Source organism: Argentina anserina, chromosome 6 (assembly GCF_933775445.1).
Source record: "Argentina anserina chromosome 6, drPotAnse1.1, whole genome shotgun sequence".
Taxonomy (NCBI): Eukaryota; Viridiplantae; Streptophyta; class Magnoliopsida; order Rosales; family Rosaceae; genus Argentina; species Argentina anserina.
In genome coordinates, this window is record NC_065877.1 from 4,713,314 (window position 1) to 4,729,905 (window position 16,592).

Below are 16,592 nucleotides of genomic sequence, written 5' to 3' on the forward strand. Positions count from 1 at the left end.
CAATATGAACGACTTGGATGAGAATGAAAGAGAGGAAAGCGTTGATGGACGGCTGAGGATTGGGGAAGCTGAGGAGACACTGAAGGTTGTTGCCATTCCCGCCATGGCTGTGTGGGAATCAAGAGTAAAGGGTGTGTGATTTTCGCAGTATTTCCCGGAAAATTTAGAGGGACATGGTTGGGGTGGAATTCGGTTCAAACGATTCGGTTTTGGGCTCAAACCGGAAATCGAACTGAAATTTAACTTCGGTTCGGTTCGGTTTGCGGTTCTCCGGTAGACCAAACTGAAAACCGAACCGTTTAGTTCGGTTCAGTTTTATTTTTATTTTCTAAAAAAAAAATCTAACCGGACTGAATTTAAGACTCGTCAACGGGCATTGCGGGCTTGTATAGGGAAAAATATAATACTCTAATGTAAGGGTTTTAAAAAATAAAAGAATTATTATAAAACATTCTAAAAAAAAGTCACAAATAAATTCTAATTTCAAAATATTGTCGATCGACACCAATAGATGTGATCGATATATATATTTAGGGACCATGTACAAATTTCATCCATTTTGAACATGGTTTGACTTCCGTACCAACAGTCAACCAAAAAAGTGGTGTTTTCACATAATAAAACTTCATTGACGGGGGCTTTGCCAAATGAGTTTCCTTGTTGCGACCACGCACGATTGATGACAAAAATCATGTGATTTCAAATATGTAAACAATTTTCCTTATTCGCATCTTGGTAATGGGTCCCCCCTTAGGGCATATTAGTGTTGTTTTTGGTTTACCGAAAATTCCGACGATCAAACGAGGTCCGAATTGGATGAAATTTTAAAATGATCACTAAATATATATACATATCACATCGGATGGTGTCGATCAATTCCAAGAAGTTTCCTTCATATAGTCGCTTCATAATGTGATAGTTTTATTATAAACCTAATATAAAGGTTATGATACATTAGTAAGCTCTTCATCGATCGACACCAGTAGATGTGATCAGTATATATATTTAGGGAACCCGTAAAAATTTCGTCCGTTTTGAACATGGCTTAACCATCCGTACCAACGGTCAACCAAAAAATAAGCGTTTTCATATAATAAAACCTCATTGACCGGGGCTTTGCCAAATGAGTTTCATCGTTGCTACCACGCACGATAGGTAACAAATATGTGATTTCAGATATGCAAATGGCTTTTGGCGTTCGCATATTTGTAATAGGTAATTCCTTATGGCATATTAGTGGTATTTTCGAGTTACCGAAAATTTCGACGGTCAAACGAGATCCGAATTGGATGAAAATTTTTATAGGGTCACTAAATATATATACCGATCAGATCAGCTGGTGTCGATCGATTCCGAGAAGTTTCCTTCATATAGCCGCTTTATAATGCGATAATTTTATTTTAAACCTAATGTAAAGGTTATGATACATTAGTTGACACTTAGGCAATCACCAACTCTAGTTTAAAATATGGTCGATCGACACCAACAGATGTGATTTGTATATATATTTAGGGACCGCGTAAAAATTTCGTCCGTTTTGGACATGGTTTGACCGTTCGTACCAACGGTCAACTGAAAAAGAGGCGTTTTGACATATTAAAATCCTCATTGACCGGGGATTTTCCAAATGAGTTTACTTGGTGCGACCGCACACAATTGGTGACAAAAATTAGGTGATTTCAGATATGCAAACGACTTTTGGTGTTCGCATTTTGGTAATGGGTCTTCTCTTATGACATATTAGTATTATTTTCGGTTGGATGAAATTTTTACATGGTCACTATAAATATATATATTTATATATATATATATATATATCAATCATATCAACTGGTGTCGATCGATCCCAAGAAATTTCATTCATATAATTTCTTCATATTGAGGTGGATTTAGTAATTACACATCCGCTTATATATATATATATATATATGTTTGTTTTAGCAAACTTATTTGAAACATACATATATGGGTATACATATATATACACAGATAATTATATATACATATATAACACTACAAAAGAGAAACATATAATTATATATGATAAAAACCTAAAATCACATTAATCAAATCAAATATTCGGTAAGATAAACGTAAAACGACATTATTTTATGAATAGTTCGGTTTTTCAGTTTATTTCCCGTTTTTTCGGTCTGATTTTCGATTTTTCGGTCTTAAGTGCCATCGCTAGACATGGCTCAACTAAACCTCAGATAAGGACTATCGAACTATTTTAGCTTTGGTCCCTGCGTTGGGCTTGTGTTGTCTTCCTATTACGACAGGCCCAACAATGACATCATCCAAGAAGAAATATTTATTTCTATTTTTTATCAAATAAATATATGACAACAACTCTACTGTGAGGTATGATATCAAGAATTTGAGGTTTGACGTTGCATTGCCGATTCTAAAAAACCACATTGTATATGCTATGTAGTGTTTTATTTTAAATCAACGTGTTGTATGATGTTATCAAACCTTTTTTCGTTATATAATCGACAAATTACAAAATGAGAAGAGCCAAAGGGGCAGCTACAATCATTGCTTACTCCTAACATGAAAAAGAAGCGTCTCAATCGAGCCACAATTACACAGAGCTGAACACAAGTATGATATATAACATGAAAATAAAATAAAAGAACAAAAAACTATGTTGTCGGCAAAAATTCGCAATGTTTGGATCCATAATAGTTTAACAAGGTATTCGTAATTGCCATCATAGATACATGTGAGACGTTCAAAACTTATGTGATTTGCCTACACTAATGACTATTTAGCTTAAGATAATCACCAATGAATTAACAATGGTGGTGTGTAGTTAATTTTTAGTCTCTTTCCCTTTGTATTATTCCCCAATAAACGTGTTAATAATTCACAATCCATCCAACTGTCACGCGTTCGCCATCGACGTGACGCGTGCGTTGCCGTTTCTCTTTCATTTCCCCGGTAGGTACCACATTCCCCGGCCACCCACCATCATCATCCCCCTCATATGACGTCATACATCGAAACCAAGTCTACGGTCCTGAGTCGATTTCATTACAAATTCAACTGACCTGAACGGCGCAGCAATTATAGTGGCAATTTTGTTATAAATGGTTCAAGCATGGGCCTTTCGAAGTCACTATAACAATTCTCTTTATTATTGCATGCGAACTGTCGGATAGGATATACAAAAACGCCTAGTGGCGCATTTCTCGGTGCTCTCCTGCCGCCGTTATAATTCCATCGCATTTATCATTATAATGATTAATTTACTTGCTAAACTTGGGTTTTCTTCCAAGTCATCTCGATTGTACGTACTTAGTACTAAGTAACGTACTGGTTAGGATCCATCGATACGTCCGAGAATACGTTTTAGAAAAATTAGATTCATGTACTTATCGTGGGTGCACAACCTTGAAAACTTCTTAAATCTACTACTCGCAAACTAGAATCATCCGCTTAACGTTAAAGATTTTGAGATTTGATGCTACGCTCCTCGGCCAACCTTTTTGAACAGGACATTAGTGCTTAGTGCTAATCTTAATTTGGATTTTTTTGGAAAGACAATAATGAGGAAGGGATAGTAAAGAAGGAAATGAAGCTAAGAGGGGCGGGTGGGCGAGTTGGCCGAGTCTTGAAGCATAATCATCATCGTGCATGCATTTTGTGCCCATTATCTTTCAATTTTCAACTTTGCATGCACACGTCTTCTTCTCCCAAAACGCCAAATCGCCGATCCAACTCTCCCCCCTTCCACCTCCATCCATTTCCCCTCCTCCGTTCATCCCCAAAAATCGCCGCCGATCCCACTCCGAATCACCCCCACACCTATAAATCACACTCCACTCCACTCCACTCCGCCGCCGCCGCCGCCGTGTGACTCCTCTCCCACAGCAAATGAACTAGCGCCAGCTTAAAACCTCTGCAGGTTGGTTGGATTCTCTTTTCTGCTCTGCTGTAATTTTATGGTGCGATATAGGCGGATGAAATTTTTTTTTTTTAATTTGAAATCTCAGCGAATTGTAATTTGTTAGATTTGGGATATGTTACGATTCCGATTCGATTTCAGAATTGTTGGGGTTTTGCAGGGAGATGGATCCGAGTGCTTGTATGAACGCCTACTGCGGCAGCTCGAGCTCGATCGAATGGAAGAAAGGCTGGGATTTGCGATCTGGTAGATTCGCCAATTTGTGTCACAACTGCGGGTAAACTCACTATAACTGCTTCTACACATTTGTATTGCTACAAAATTACAAATCCACTCTCTGTTTAGTAATTGTTAGTTTTATGCTGCTTTTACCGAATTGTATGCTGCCGGTTTGGATAATTTTTTTCTGTTTTTTTTTTTTACTTATTGTTTGGTAAATTCAGGGGCTTTGTTGGAGGCTTTAAGTCCATGGTCTCTTCTGTTTCAACGTTTTGTGTTCTGTTCTTAACGGCCGCATGGTATTTGTGGCCAGTATGTGGATTTTTTTTTGTTTTTCCTCATTTCCCCTTAATTTTAAGTATTTATTCTAGCAGTTTGACTATACTATGTTTGTTTTATCTTCTTACATCTGAATGTCCCGGAAATTTTTCTTTTTAGGCCAATGAAAACTGGAATTAGTCGTTTATAATTTACAACCAGATGTAATAGTGACCGTGGATAGTCTACATGTGATAATAATGTTGATGCTTAAATTCGTTTATCTGTGCATTTAAAACGCGTTGTTGTAATTTCTGATATGAGTGGTATGGAAAGAGACTCTTTTTACTCAGTACATGAAATGTTCTTGACTTATAGTGTTGTTTGAAAATGATATTGGCACTAGGTTTGCATATGAGAAATCAAATTTTTGTGATGTTTTCCATACAAAAGAATCCGGCTGGAGGGAATGCGCTCAATGTGGAAAGGTGAGCAATGTACTCGAAAACTTTACCTTTGGTTTTGTTATCCTTCCTCTGTATTTTGATTTTTTATTCTGATAGTTTTCACCTATCTGTGCTCTGCAGCGTCTTCATTGTGGGTGCATTGCTTCCAGGAGTCTGCTTGATTTCCTTGATGGTGGGGGTGTCAAATGTAAGCAATGTGCGAAAAGTTCAGAGCCTCAGCCTGTAAGATTTATTCAGATATCATATAAACCTTAAAATGGGAAATTTTCATGTCATATTTGGGAGAATGTACTGTATTGTGGATTTGGAAAATAAAATGACAACCTGAGTTTTTATTTTTATTTTTTATTATTTAAAATTTCAATTTATTTTACATCTATCGTGGCCTTATGGTTGTAATGGGAAAATGCTTCAAATAAGATTATAATGGGAAAATGCTTCACTGTCTTTAAGTGTACCCTTCAGATATGTACTTCTGAAGTTCTGATTTTGAAACATAAATTTTCACAGATTGCAAGTGATGAAAAGCCTAATGGATTTGGCACATCCAAAATCAGTGAGCTGAAACTAACTCCTTCAGGCAATCCTCAATTGGATAGAAACAATGTTGATAAAGTGAAGCTTATCCAGTGTGAAAATAGTAGAGATAGTAATGGGATCAGGAACTTGCTTCAATCTCAGAACAATGAAACAGTTGGGTTATTGCAGAAAATGAAGCCAGATGATGTTGTAGCTCCTGTGGTTGACATTGGAGGCACACGTACGTCAATTTTTAATCAGACATCCAATGTATCATCTGAAGGTTCTAAACTGGAAATTTATAGAGGTAACATGGGAATAAATGATATGTATGAATCCCTTCCTCACACAAATTTGAGTATGAGCCTAGGTGCACCTTCAGGATATGCAAATCCTTTTCCTGGTATCGTTGTTGACGAACACACTAGGACATCCTCTCTCTTCTTACAAGGAGCTAGGTCTCGTCATCTTTTGCCAAAGCCCCCAAAGTTGTCCCTTGCCACAGGTTTGGAGGAAAATTCTACAATGGCTTCACAGGCACGTGTAGCGCGACCACCTGTTGAAGGACGGGGACGGAATCAGTTACTTCCCCGATACTGGCCTAGGATTACGGATCAGGAGTTGCAGCAAATATCTGGAGAGTATCCTTGATAATTTATTTCTTGTCTTATTCTTATGTATATTACATTCTGACCGAACCATATAACCGTCGTAACAATCTCCTTTTTTTTTTCATTATCATCTGCCAACTTGGTGAATGAGATTTCCTTAACTATGATTTCTTCAAGTTCAAATTCCACAATTGTCCCATTGTTTGAGAAGATGTTGAGTGCCAGTGATGCTGGTCGTATTGGTCGTTTGGTGCTCCCTAAAGCGTGCGCTGAAGTAAGCCTTCTGGTCAATCCATTCTGAACATTTTACTGATATTTGTGGCTTTTGTTATTATGTTCTGTATCCATTAGTATATTTTCCTACAAGCTTATGTATTAACCAAATTTAAAATTGCTTATAGGCATATTTTCCTCCCATCTCTCAACCTGAGGGCCTTCCTCTAAGGATTCAAGATGTTAAGGGTAAAGAATGGGTGTTTCAGTTCAGATTCTGGCCTAACAATAACAGTAGGATGTATGTGTTAGAGGGTGTAACCCCCTGCATACAGTCGATGCAGTTGCAGGCTGGAGATACTGGTAATTTTATATACTGCATTTACTAATTTTATATAATATATATAGGAGGATTTTTAAGTGCGGACGTTCGTACCGTGCGGATTCAGCGTTTCTGGTGACGGCAGGCCGCAACGGCCGGGGCGGACCACGACAGCCGCACTCCCCACCTCCCGGCCGTCCCGTCTGTGCTAGCCGGAGCCCATCGGCGACCCACGGCGCCAAAATCTGCAAAATTCAAGTTTCTGGGCAGATACCGGCGATTTCACGATTCTGGCCGCCGTGGGTCGCCGATGGAGCTCCGGTCGGCACAGACAGGACCGCCGGGAGGTGGGGAGTGCGGCTGTCGTAGTCTGGCTTGCCGTCGCCGGAAACGCCGAATCTGCACGGTACGGACGTCCGCACCGGAAGTGGCCTATATATATATATATATATATATAGTACACACACATACATAGTGATATCTAGTGTAAATTGTTGGCTCTTCTTAGTTACCCTAGAAGGCTTGTAGGGATCAAAGCATGGGGTTTGACCCTATTTATAGTGTGAAAGAGAAAAACTGTTTAAATATTATAGTCACACACATATGTACAAACAGTGAATGGCAACCTCAGCTGTAGTTAATCTCAGAACAATCATATATGAAAACAAAATGGGGAAAGAGAGATTATCTACAATGAATGTAAGCGGTGACATTTTTGATAATTAGTTGTGTGATTCTTTTGTTGCAGTGACTTTCAGTCGTATGGACCCTGAAGGAAAGCTTATTATGGGGTTTCGTAAGGCATCAAATTCTGTTGCAATGCAGGTGATAACCTCTATTTACTTTTCATAATAGGAAAATGGATAGTATATTATTGATATGCAAATCATTAAAATAAACAGGACACCCATCTTTCTGCCAATTACAATGGCACTCACTCAAGTGAAACTTTCATTTCGGGTGTTGAGAACCTTCCTGTAATAAGTGGTTACTCTGGTGTTCTTCAGTCAATTAAGGGCATTGATCCGCATCTAAGTGCACTATCCAAACAATTGAGTACAGCTAATGGTGATCTCAGCTGGCATAGATCAGAAAAGCCTGAAAGCAGGACAGGGGAAGGCTTGCTGCTGCAATCATTAGTGGTTCCAGAGAGAAAAAGAACTAGGAATATTGGGTCGAAGAGTAAAAGGTTGCTCATTGATAGCCAAGATGTTCTAGAGCTTAAGCTTACTTGGGAGGAGGCTCAGGATTTGTTACGTCCTCCTCCAGCTGTTAAGCCAAGCACTGTCATGATTGAGGATCTTGAATTCGAGGAATATGAAGTGAGTGATAATCTATATTCTATGAACATGTTTGCAATCTTAATTATTATTTCCCACTTTGAAACCATCTCCAGTTTTAAAACCCATTTATTTTGTTAAAGTTAATTTACTAATTATTTAATCATGGACTTAATTGCCTTGACTCCCATATGAGACAACTCCAGAAAAGGGACTTCATTGTGTTAAAGTCATGGAACATGGGTTTTTGGTGTCATTCTAAATTTGTGGTTTGCAAATTTATCTGCACTCACAATACTCTATGCTAGTATGTTAGGCAGCGGCTTCTATTTTTTACATGTAGACAGGCATATACACGTAAAGTTATTGATTCTTTTGGTGGCATCAATTTATAAATAAATTTTTTTCTGATATATTACTGTAGTATTTATTTAAGGAGAAAAGTAAATTTATATTACTGTAGTGTTGATTCGCTTATATTTGCAATTTATTTTATTATGTAGGAGCCTCCTGTTTTTGGGAAAAGAAGTATTTTCATAATCCGGTCAACTGGGTAAGACTTCTTTTATCCTAGTTTTCAAAGCTGAATGTCTAATGACATGAGAGATCTCACTAGACACCTGGTATGCACTGGCTTCAACATTCTGAATGGTATCTCTATTTGTATATGGTGTGGAAGTGTATAAAGAACAAACTTCTCATTGTTACTGCGTCATTGGTCCTCCATATTCAAATAAATGATTCTGCTATTTTAATTAAAAGATTTTACTGGGGTGAGTTTGATAATTCATTTAGCTAGAAAATAATAAGCTTTGTTTCAGGGAACATGAGCAATGGGCTCAGTGTGATGGTTGCTCTAAATGGCGAAGGTTGCCAGTTGACGTGCTACTTCCATCTAGGTGGATGTGTACAGACAATGCTTGGGATCAAAACAGGTTGGTGATGGGTTTTCTTCTAAAATATATCTTGCATTTAAGTAGTTCTTAAATAGGTATTCTTTATGACTGAACCCTTGTGTCTGAACAGGTGTTCATGCTCTGCACCAGATGAATTGACCCCCAAGGAACTGGAAAGTTTTCTCAGACTGAGTAAGGGTATGATGCCACTTTATTTCTCTTCATTATATATTAGTAGAAACTAATAAGAGATCAAGTATGATAGCTAATCTATTATGGTCATGAAGAACTGCATTCTTGAGTGGAGAATTGGTGTTAACTTTACCACGAGGAGTGTTTATTACTTATATTGATTCGACGTCTTCTTTTATAGAATTCAAGAAAAGGAGAATGGCAACAAACCATAATCCAATCCAGGAACATGAATCTTCTGGCCTTGATGCTTTGGCCAATGCTGCTATACTTGGAGACAGCATGGCTGACCCAGGAACTGCATCAGTTGCTACGACAACAAAACATCCCAGGCATCGTCCTGGCTGCTCATGCATCGTGTGCATCCAGCCCCCAAGTGGGAAGGGCAAGCATAAGCCATCATGCACATGCCAAGTATGCATGACAGTTAAACGTCGTTTTCAAACCCTAATGATAAACAAGAAGAAACGTCAATCAGAACGTGAAGCAGAGATTGCCTGTAGAAACCAGCTTGCATGGGTCCCTAGGGATGATGCAGAAGTAGACAGCAGCTCAAGGCATGTATCATCACACCTTGATCCTTCAGACAATGAAGCCAAGTCTCCAAATGAATTAGAATCTAAAAGCCAACTTAAATTGGCTGAAAGTGGGAAGGGTACGTTAGACTTGAACTGCCATCCTGGCCGAGAAGTAGACTTGCCAGCGGGGCCAACACAGTTGAGCATGATGTCCCTTCTTCAAGTAGCGACACTTCCTCTAGATAGTTATTTGAAGCAAACTGGTCTTGATAGCTTGGTGACTGAACAGCAGACAAGCTCAACATCACCTGTGCCGCCGCAAGCCACCACTGAGGGGAATGAGGAACAGCTTAATGAGGATCAATGTGTTGTTTCTGTTGTTAAAGATCAGGAAAGTGGAGACGAAGAGAGACAGGATCAAAGTCAAGAGGATCCTCAATGAAGATGTTCATGCTTCCTTATTTGCTTCTTCCTTGTACAATACCAGACTACAGAGGTCATTTTCGTTTGGTTGGTAGTGTGTTTCTTTAGTTGAGAGTGAGTGAGATTACATTACATAATAGATTGTAATCTATTTATATACACTCAATTGTGTTTATATATATTGGCAAATACAACAGCTTCGTTCTTTCTTTTCTGATACAAATATTTTGTATTCCAGTTGCACCTAACGTAGCAAAAGTGCAAAACACCCTCTTCAGAAAATAAAAAATAAAAAATATATTTTGTCAGAAATAGAAATTAAGATTTTGGGGACCCAAATGTACTACATACTTTATCCGGGGTGCCAATAAGTAAATAATTTATCCTACAATAAAAGGGAGAGCTTCTACATATCACTACTACAAAAATTGCAACAGATAGGTCGTCTGATATGTAAGATAGCGACGCCTATCAAGGTGCCATCTGATAAACGGCCCAAAGTAAAACTGTCGTATGATAGGTATTGGCATATATAGGTATTGCGGCATGTCTATATTTTCATTATTTTGACATGGCCACATGGGTCGCAGCCTTTAGAACTTTCGAAACTGAAGTTTTATTTTATAGCCGGTGTGTGACATTGATTCAGATGACAGTTTAGTTTAATGGATGTCGTGTGACTTCAATTCAGACGACAGTTTTCATTTTTGTAATCATGTGACTTAGATTCAGCCGACAGTTTTATTTTACACCCATCGTATGACCAAGTCTTCAATTCACAAGTAGGCTGGAGGAAGTTCTTGAATAAGATTCATGTTCGTTTTGAACATACATTGTTGGTGTTCAGCCCAACAGTCATTGACACGGACAACAAGTGATAAGCATAATAGAGACGAAGGATGTTCATTATAAATATACTCGCGCGTTTCATACGAAGACACTTCCAGAAAAAGGCTAAATAAGTAAATAGCTACTGAAATCCTCTGTTAACCTAATGGAAACTAGATGAACCCAAATCTACAAGGCATGCATCATATACACAGGGCATGCAATCCGATTTTGTGGGAACAACAACCACGTCCTTGTCTGCTGCTATATATTGTGTTGAATCACAAAGAACCATCAAAGAGAACCAAAAATAAATAAATTAATTAAAAATGCACATTATACACTATCAAAATCCCTCAACACTAGCCCTTGGAACTGTAGACGATGATGCTTTCCGGCTTTCCAGCAGATGGTCTGGCTCCTCCATAGTGACAATGGTTGAACAAGCTCGTGGAGGAAGAAGGGAAATAGGCGGGGCAAGTCGTCTAGAAGGTGAAATAGAAGGCCGAGCTACTGATGGAGGTGAAGGAGAGAAACTCAGCCTAGGCATGGGGGTAACAATTCCATTAAGACTCGGTGATCTTGACATATGCTTCCCGACAATTGCAGCAGGATCTTGCAAAGGAAACCTGGACGAGTGCTTCATGTCTTGAATAATCTTGAGATGCTCAACAACAGTTCTCATAGTGGGTCTTTCCGATGGGTCTTTCTGGAGGCACCTCTGTGCAATGTCGGCCATCGCTCGGGCAGCTTTGGCTGGGAAGCGGCATTTCAGCTGCGGATCCATAATCAATGACAGCCGATGGTCATCAGCCAAGTAGGGCCGGCTCCATTTAACTAAATTCATCTCTTCCTTTGGATGCCGGCTATCAAGATTCTTTCGTCCTGTGAGTAGTTCTAGAAGAACTATCCCGAAACTCCAAACGTTGCTTTTAGGCGTAAGCATTCCTCTTTCAAGTGTCTCAACTGATAGATTTGCCACTGCCTGCAAAATGATACGAAGAACGGTAAAAGTTCAGATTTTTTTCTCAAAAGAACATACTGAAATTAATGGTTTTATAGATTGAGGTAAAGACTGTAAAGTAGAACCATTAACTTCACCTTAAATACAAAGTTTCAAGAATTATAACTGAACTGGAAAAGTAATCACAGGAAACAAAGTGGGAAAACTTACAATAGAATTAGTAGAGATTTCTGCCTCAGGAATATGGCCAACACAGCCATACCCTGAAAGCTTTGCACTAAAATCTTTATCAATCTGTATGTTGGCAGTCGAAAACTCATTGTACATTGCCTGTAAATATTGACGATAATTCAGTCACCAAAGAAAGTGCACCAATAAACCATCAATAATCTCAAGAAAATTTTCTAAAAACATTTACAAATATAAAAATGCCAGCAGATGTCTAGTTACCTGGAAAGGTCCTTCTTCATGCAAAAATGTAAGACCCTGTGCTGCACACAAGGCAATTTTTGTTCTTGTGTTCCAATCTATTGGGGGCCTATCTGATCGTCCATACAAAAATCGATCCAGACTTCCGTGATAGAGCCTCTCATAGACCAGCATTTTTTGTTCTGATCCCTCCCGTGCATGGAAACCAAGCAATTTACAGAGGTTTGGATGTTGCAGAGATGCAACAGTGTTTACCTCATTTACAAACTCCTTAAGACCCTGAAAAACCGTTAGTAATGAGTTTATCTATATGAGAATTCTAAACATTTGATAACAGTACCCTGTACTATCAACTCTCAAAAACAAAGTCAAAGCTAGAAGCAGGACCATATTAAAACGCGATTAGATTTACATGTGGAGAAACATGTGGATTAGAAGCAGGACCATATGAATAGTCCATGACATTAAAGCAGGCACCACATCTGGAGAAACATACATGCAAACCAAATGTTTCGAGCCAAGGTAGCATACTAATAAGAGATATGAAGACAGGCTGATTATTTTTCAGAAGTTATAACACCATCATTCCACAGTATTACCAGTGATCCCAAATTGGAAAACATAAATTCAGGGGTTTTAGTTTCATATACGTGTGACAGATAAAATGCTTCCATACTGTAAATTGAGTAAATTCCTAATTTGTTGGAGACTTTTTTGTTTGTGCAAATACATGAACATCGCAACCCAACTAGGAGCACATTTTTGACATTAAATTACTTGACATAATAAAATAATGGTAGTCCAACAGTTACCCACAAACTCAAGGTCTTTTTATGAACTCAATGCATGGTAACATTAAGAGGCCAAAAAAAATATTCTTAATCATAACAGACATGTCATTTATATGTTACCTGAGTGGACGGATGAAGGCGAGTAACAGTAGCTTCAAATTTTTTTGAGCTTGATGACGAGTCTTCTCCAAAGGAAGCCTTGTACATGATGGAAGATAGGCCTTCTGACATGTATCGGTCAGATGAAAAGTTGCAGCAAGCTGATGATACTTCTTCAAATGAAAAGTTCCGTAGTGTTCCAGTAGGAGGCAGGGGCAACGGTCCAGATACATGAAGAGGGCCACTGGAAGTCAATGACTTGAAGCTTCCTGTAGTCCGCAGTGCAGCAGCACCTTGAGGTGATGGGAGGGGAAGAGGTTGCGGAATCGGTGCCTGTTGTTCCTTTAAAATTCCAGAGCGGTACTTCGTCTCTTCTGGTTCCTCGTATTCAACTGAGGAAAGAGCCTCTTGGTCTGCTGCATCTAGGGTCGATGGAGCAGATAACGCCCGAGCTCTATTATTCTTTTTTATGACTCTATTCACTGGTTGAATTGGTTTCACTCTGTTCCTAAAACTTGGGGGTGCCGACTGTAGTGAACGTGTCGGGATTTGGGGTTCAGGCAATGCGGCTGGAGTTTGCTCCTGAGGGAGGACACGTTTAATATAAATAGTCTGCTCAGACTTTTTCTTCTTTCCCTTCAATACTGTGAAGCAACCCATAATTAAGCTCAAAACTTAGATCTGCACTTGGGCCTAGTTTTCTGCACTAGAAAGAACAAAGTACATATATATCAGCTGAAGATGGAAATATGGAATTTAATCTTTACGGTGCACCAACCTAAACTCTATCAACTTTGTATAGGTAGATAAGAAGCAGAAAACCCAATTGAACCAACTGATTGAAGAAATTTGAAACTGCACCATAAGTAGATAGATGATCTAAGTGGCACATCCACCCATAAAAGATCAAACAACAATAAATGACTGCCCCAATTTCCTATAGTAAGGTTCTCAGACAGACAAACGCTTTGCTACAAACTTTTTAAAAAGGCAGCATTTAGATAATAGAGAGAACATGTCCTCCTAATTTCCACTAGAGAAAATCATGCTAACATCCTCCTAACCCGCTCCGAAAGAATATATAGATTATAGGAATGCAAAATTCTCTTGTTTTATTTTCCTTTTTTCTGAGGTTGAGTGGGATTCTGCACCCAGTGTGGTTGATATTCCACCTAGAACTTACTAATTCATCCCTTAATATTCCCATTACAGTCAGCCTAAAACACTAGCTCTTTTATTCCACACCTGCTCAAATCTCTTAAATGTCAACTTGGCAATCACAAATAATCTGTACAAATGAACCATGCTACTAAATTTCAACTCAAACTATGAACCCCAGAAATTCATTTCTTTTATTCTTCCTTTTTTAATCAAATTCAAAAAAACAATTAAAAATACAAAAAACAAATCCCCAGATCCATAAAAACACAAACTTTGGGGAAAATCTACGAAACAAATACCTCAATTCATTGTACAAATCAAATTCAAAAAAACAATTAAAAATACAAAAAACAAATCCCCAGATCCATAAAAACACAAACCTTGGGGAAAATCTACGAAACAAATACCTCAATTCATTGTACAAATCAAATCCAGAAGCAACAGAGAGCAACAGACAATCTAAACCTCATGAAACACAACAAAGAATGGGTTTTTCATCTCCTAAAACATCAAAGCTCAAAACTTGCATACAATTTGAAGAACATGGAGATGAATTAAGCAAAAAGAGATAAACAGAAGGGGAAAAGTAAAATAAATTACCAGCTTTACATGCAAATAGGGTCTCAAATGGACTGAGGAACCAAGTAGGAGATGACCAGCCTTCAACAAGTCAAAGAAACAAGGCAGATTGAGAAAGAGAGAGATTTTCAGGGATGGAGAGAGAGAAAAGTAGTAGACAAAAAAGATTGGAATGGGGGAGAAGAAAGAAGCTAGAGAGGCAGAGAGAGAGAGAGAGAGAGACTCAAAAGAGGAATGGAGCCCCAATGAGCAGTGGTCAAACCTACCTAAAAAATTCATAATTAATAAAGCTTTTATAAGGGGATCCATTTTTATTATCCTTAAACAACAGAATTGGCTTATTCCTTTTTGACCCAATTGCCCTCCATAAAATCCACATTCTTCTTGGTTTTTTAGTCAATATCAACAAACTGCAAAATGCCTAGCTAGGCCATGACCATGGGCCATGGCTACGCGTAAGATGTGAATGGAAGAAAAGGAGTTCTGTTTCCAAACACATTCAGCCCTTAATTTTAGAACCTACTTAAAATACTGAGGAAACAATATAGATGAATCGAAAACGAGTTTCTTGAATCAGACTTGATTTGTATGACCTTTGTTTTACATTATTATGGTGATTTGAATTTTGGCACTTGCTTGTGTTACATTACATTCTTCTAAGATTTAAAAAGCCAAATCTAGGTCAAGTTTTAGAGGTTTAGGTTTATATTTTATAGACTTTTGAGCCTAAAGTTTGATGGTGAATGCAAGAATCTTTGATTGGCACCGTAAATGGTTATATAAAGTAACAATTTTGTACATGTTATTTGATTTAAAAAGATAGAAGATGAAATGCAAATTGAACACATTAGAGAGAGAGCGTTGCTAGGGTTTGCCCTTGGCGCAGGCTTGGCACCGTTGATTGGGAATTAGAGTTTTTTTTTTCGCGTGGTTATACTAATGATACCAGCAATGGTGGAGAAATTCCATGGCATTGTGTTTGTGCATCTAGAGGTTGTGCTATCTAATCTATGCTTAACTTTGGGGGGAGGCAATCACGCCTCCTTACAAGTTGGATTATAATGAGGCTACGACGATGGTCAATGTTATTAATTCGAGGTGTCTGGTCATCTTTACGAGGGTGTTAAAATTGGGTGCGTCGGCACTCTCGTCGACTGTGAAGCTGAATCTCGGTTGGCGACTGCTCTTTCTAGTTGTGGAATCCTATATAAACTCATTGAGTTGGATTGTGAGCTTAGGCTAAAGGTGCATAGGGTGAGGTGGACTTTACTTTAGAGGCTCATTCGTTGCTAGGCTTCTGTGTGGCATCCCGACGATGGGTTGCATCTTTGGTTTAAAGCCTACCAGGGAGGCTTCTTCTTTAGGGTTGCTCCTAGAAGTTGGTTTAAGAGGCTTAATTAATAAATGTCACAATAATTTAGGAAATACATAATATGTTATGTTATTGATTTTGGTGCTTTTTTTTTCTTTAATATCTTTCGTTATTTAGAATTCATAGCTTTCAAGGAGTTTTGCATGCATAATTCACTTATTCCATGCCTTGTGAGGGCATTACATGTTCAAATTTTGCATTATAGTTCACTTTTTGAGGCATTCTATCTTCGAAGTAGCTCTTGTTTGCCATTGATCGCCAACCTTTTTGAATTTTTACGCATTGGATGATTCTCAAGCACCGCATTTGATTTTAGCATATGTACATTACATCTCTAGCTCTCTATCATCAATCAAGAAAGGAAACCGTCTATATCAAGTGATTGAAATATTAAACACATGTAGCCAACTCCAACACATGTATTACTAGTCATAGTCAAAATCATAAGGTTTGCTTATATAACTACTTATATACTCAGAACTTGGTGGTTATATTAAACTTAAAAGGGTTAAATACAATGCACTACTTGACCCATTAC

The 16,592-nt window shown here is 38.3% G+C and overlaps 2 protein-coding genes across 6 annotated transcripts; one reads left to right on the top strand and one right to left on the bottom strand.

Moving 5' to 3' along the window:
* Nucleotides 1-3,546: 3,546 nt before the first annotated feature.
* LOC126800225 (B3 domain-containing transcription repressor VAL2-like) lies at nucleotides 3,547-10,036 on the top strand. Of its 2 annotated transcripts, none has more exons than XM_050527544.1 (13): nucleotides 3,547-3,913; nucleotides 4,074-4,190; nucleotides 4,797-4,878; nucleotides 4,978-5,079; nucleotides 5,368-6,017; nucleotides 6,165-6,261; nucleotides 6,389-6,563; nucleotides 7,271-7,347; nucleotides 7,425-7,844; nucleotides 8,306-8,355; nucleotides 8,624-8,737; nucleotides 8,829-8,896; nucleotides 9,072-10,036. In XM_050527544.1, exons 2-13 carry the CDS (start codon nucleotides 4,078-4,080, stop codon nucleotides 9,848-9,850), a joined length of 2,727 nt encoding a protein of 908 aa, XP_050383501.1. In that variant the 5' UTR covers nucleotides 3,547-3,913; nucleotides 4,074-4,077; the 3' UTR covers nucleotides 9,851-10,036. The 2 variants fall into 2 exon arrangements, with proteins under 2 accessions (XP_050383501.1, XP_050383502.1); XM_050527545.1 differs by having other exon boundaries at nucleotides 3,550-3,913; nucleotides 7,530-7,844.
* Nucleotides 10,037-10,772: 736 nt separating this feature from the next.
* Nucleotides 10,773-14,909, bottom strand: LOC126800236 (probable serine/threonine-protein kinase PBL1). 4 transcript variants are annotated; one of them, XM_050527559.1, is made up of 5 exons: nucleotides 14,704-14,909; nucleotides 12,964-13,643; nucleotides 12,074-12,331; nucleotides 11,834-11,953; nucleotides 10,774-11,644 (listed from the first exon to the last, which is right to left on the bottom strand). In XM_050527559.1, exons 2-5 carry the CDS (start codon nucleotides 13,600-13,602, stop codon nucleotides 11,006-11,008), a joined length of 1,656 nt encoding a protein of 551 aa, XP_050383516.1. In that variant the 5' UTR covers nucleotides 13,603-13,643; nucleotides 14,704-14,909; the 3' UTR covers nucleotides 10,774-11,005. The 4 variants fall into 4 exon arrangements, with proteins under 4 accessions (XP_050383518.1, XP_050383516.1, XP_050383515.1 ...); XM_050527558.1 differs by having other exon boundaries at nucleotides 12,964-13,648; XM_050527560.1 differs by lacking the exon at nucleotides 14,704-14,909 and adding an exon at nucleotides 14,511-14,531.
* Between the last annotated feature and the right edge of the window lie 1,683 nt (nucleotides 14,910-16,592).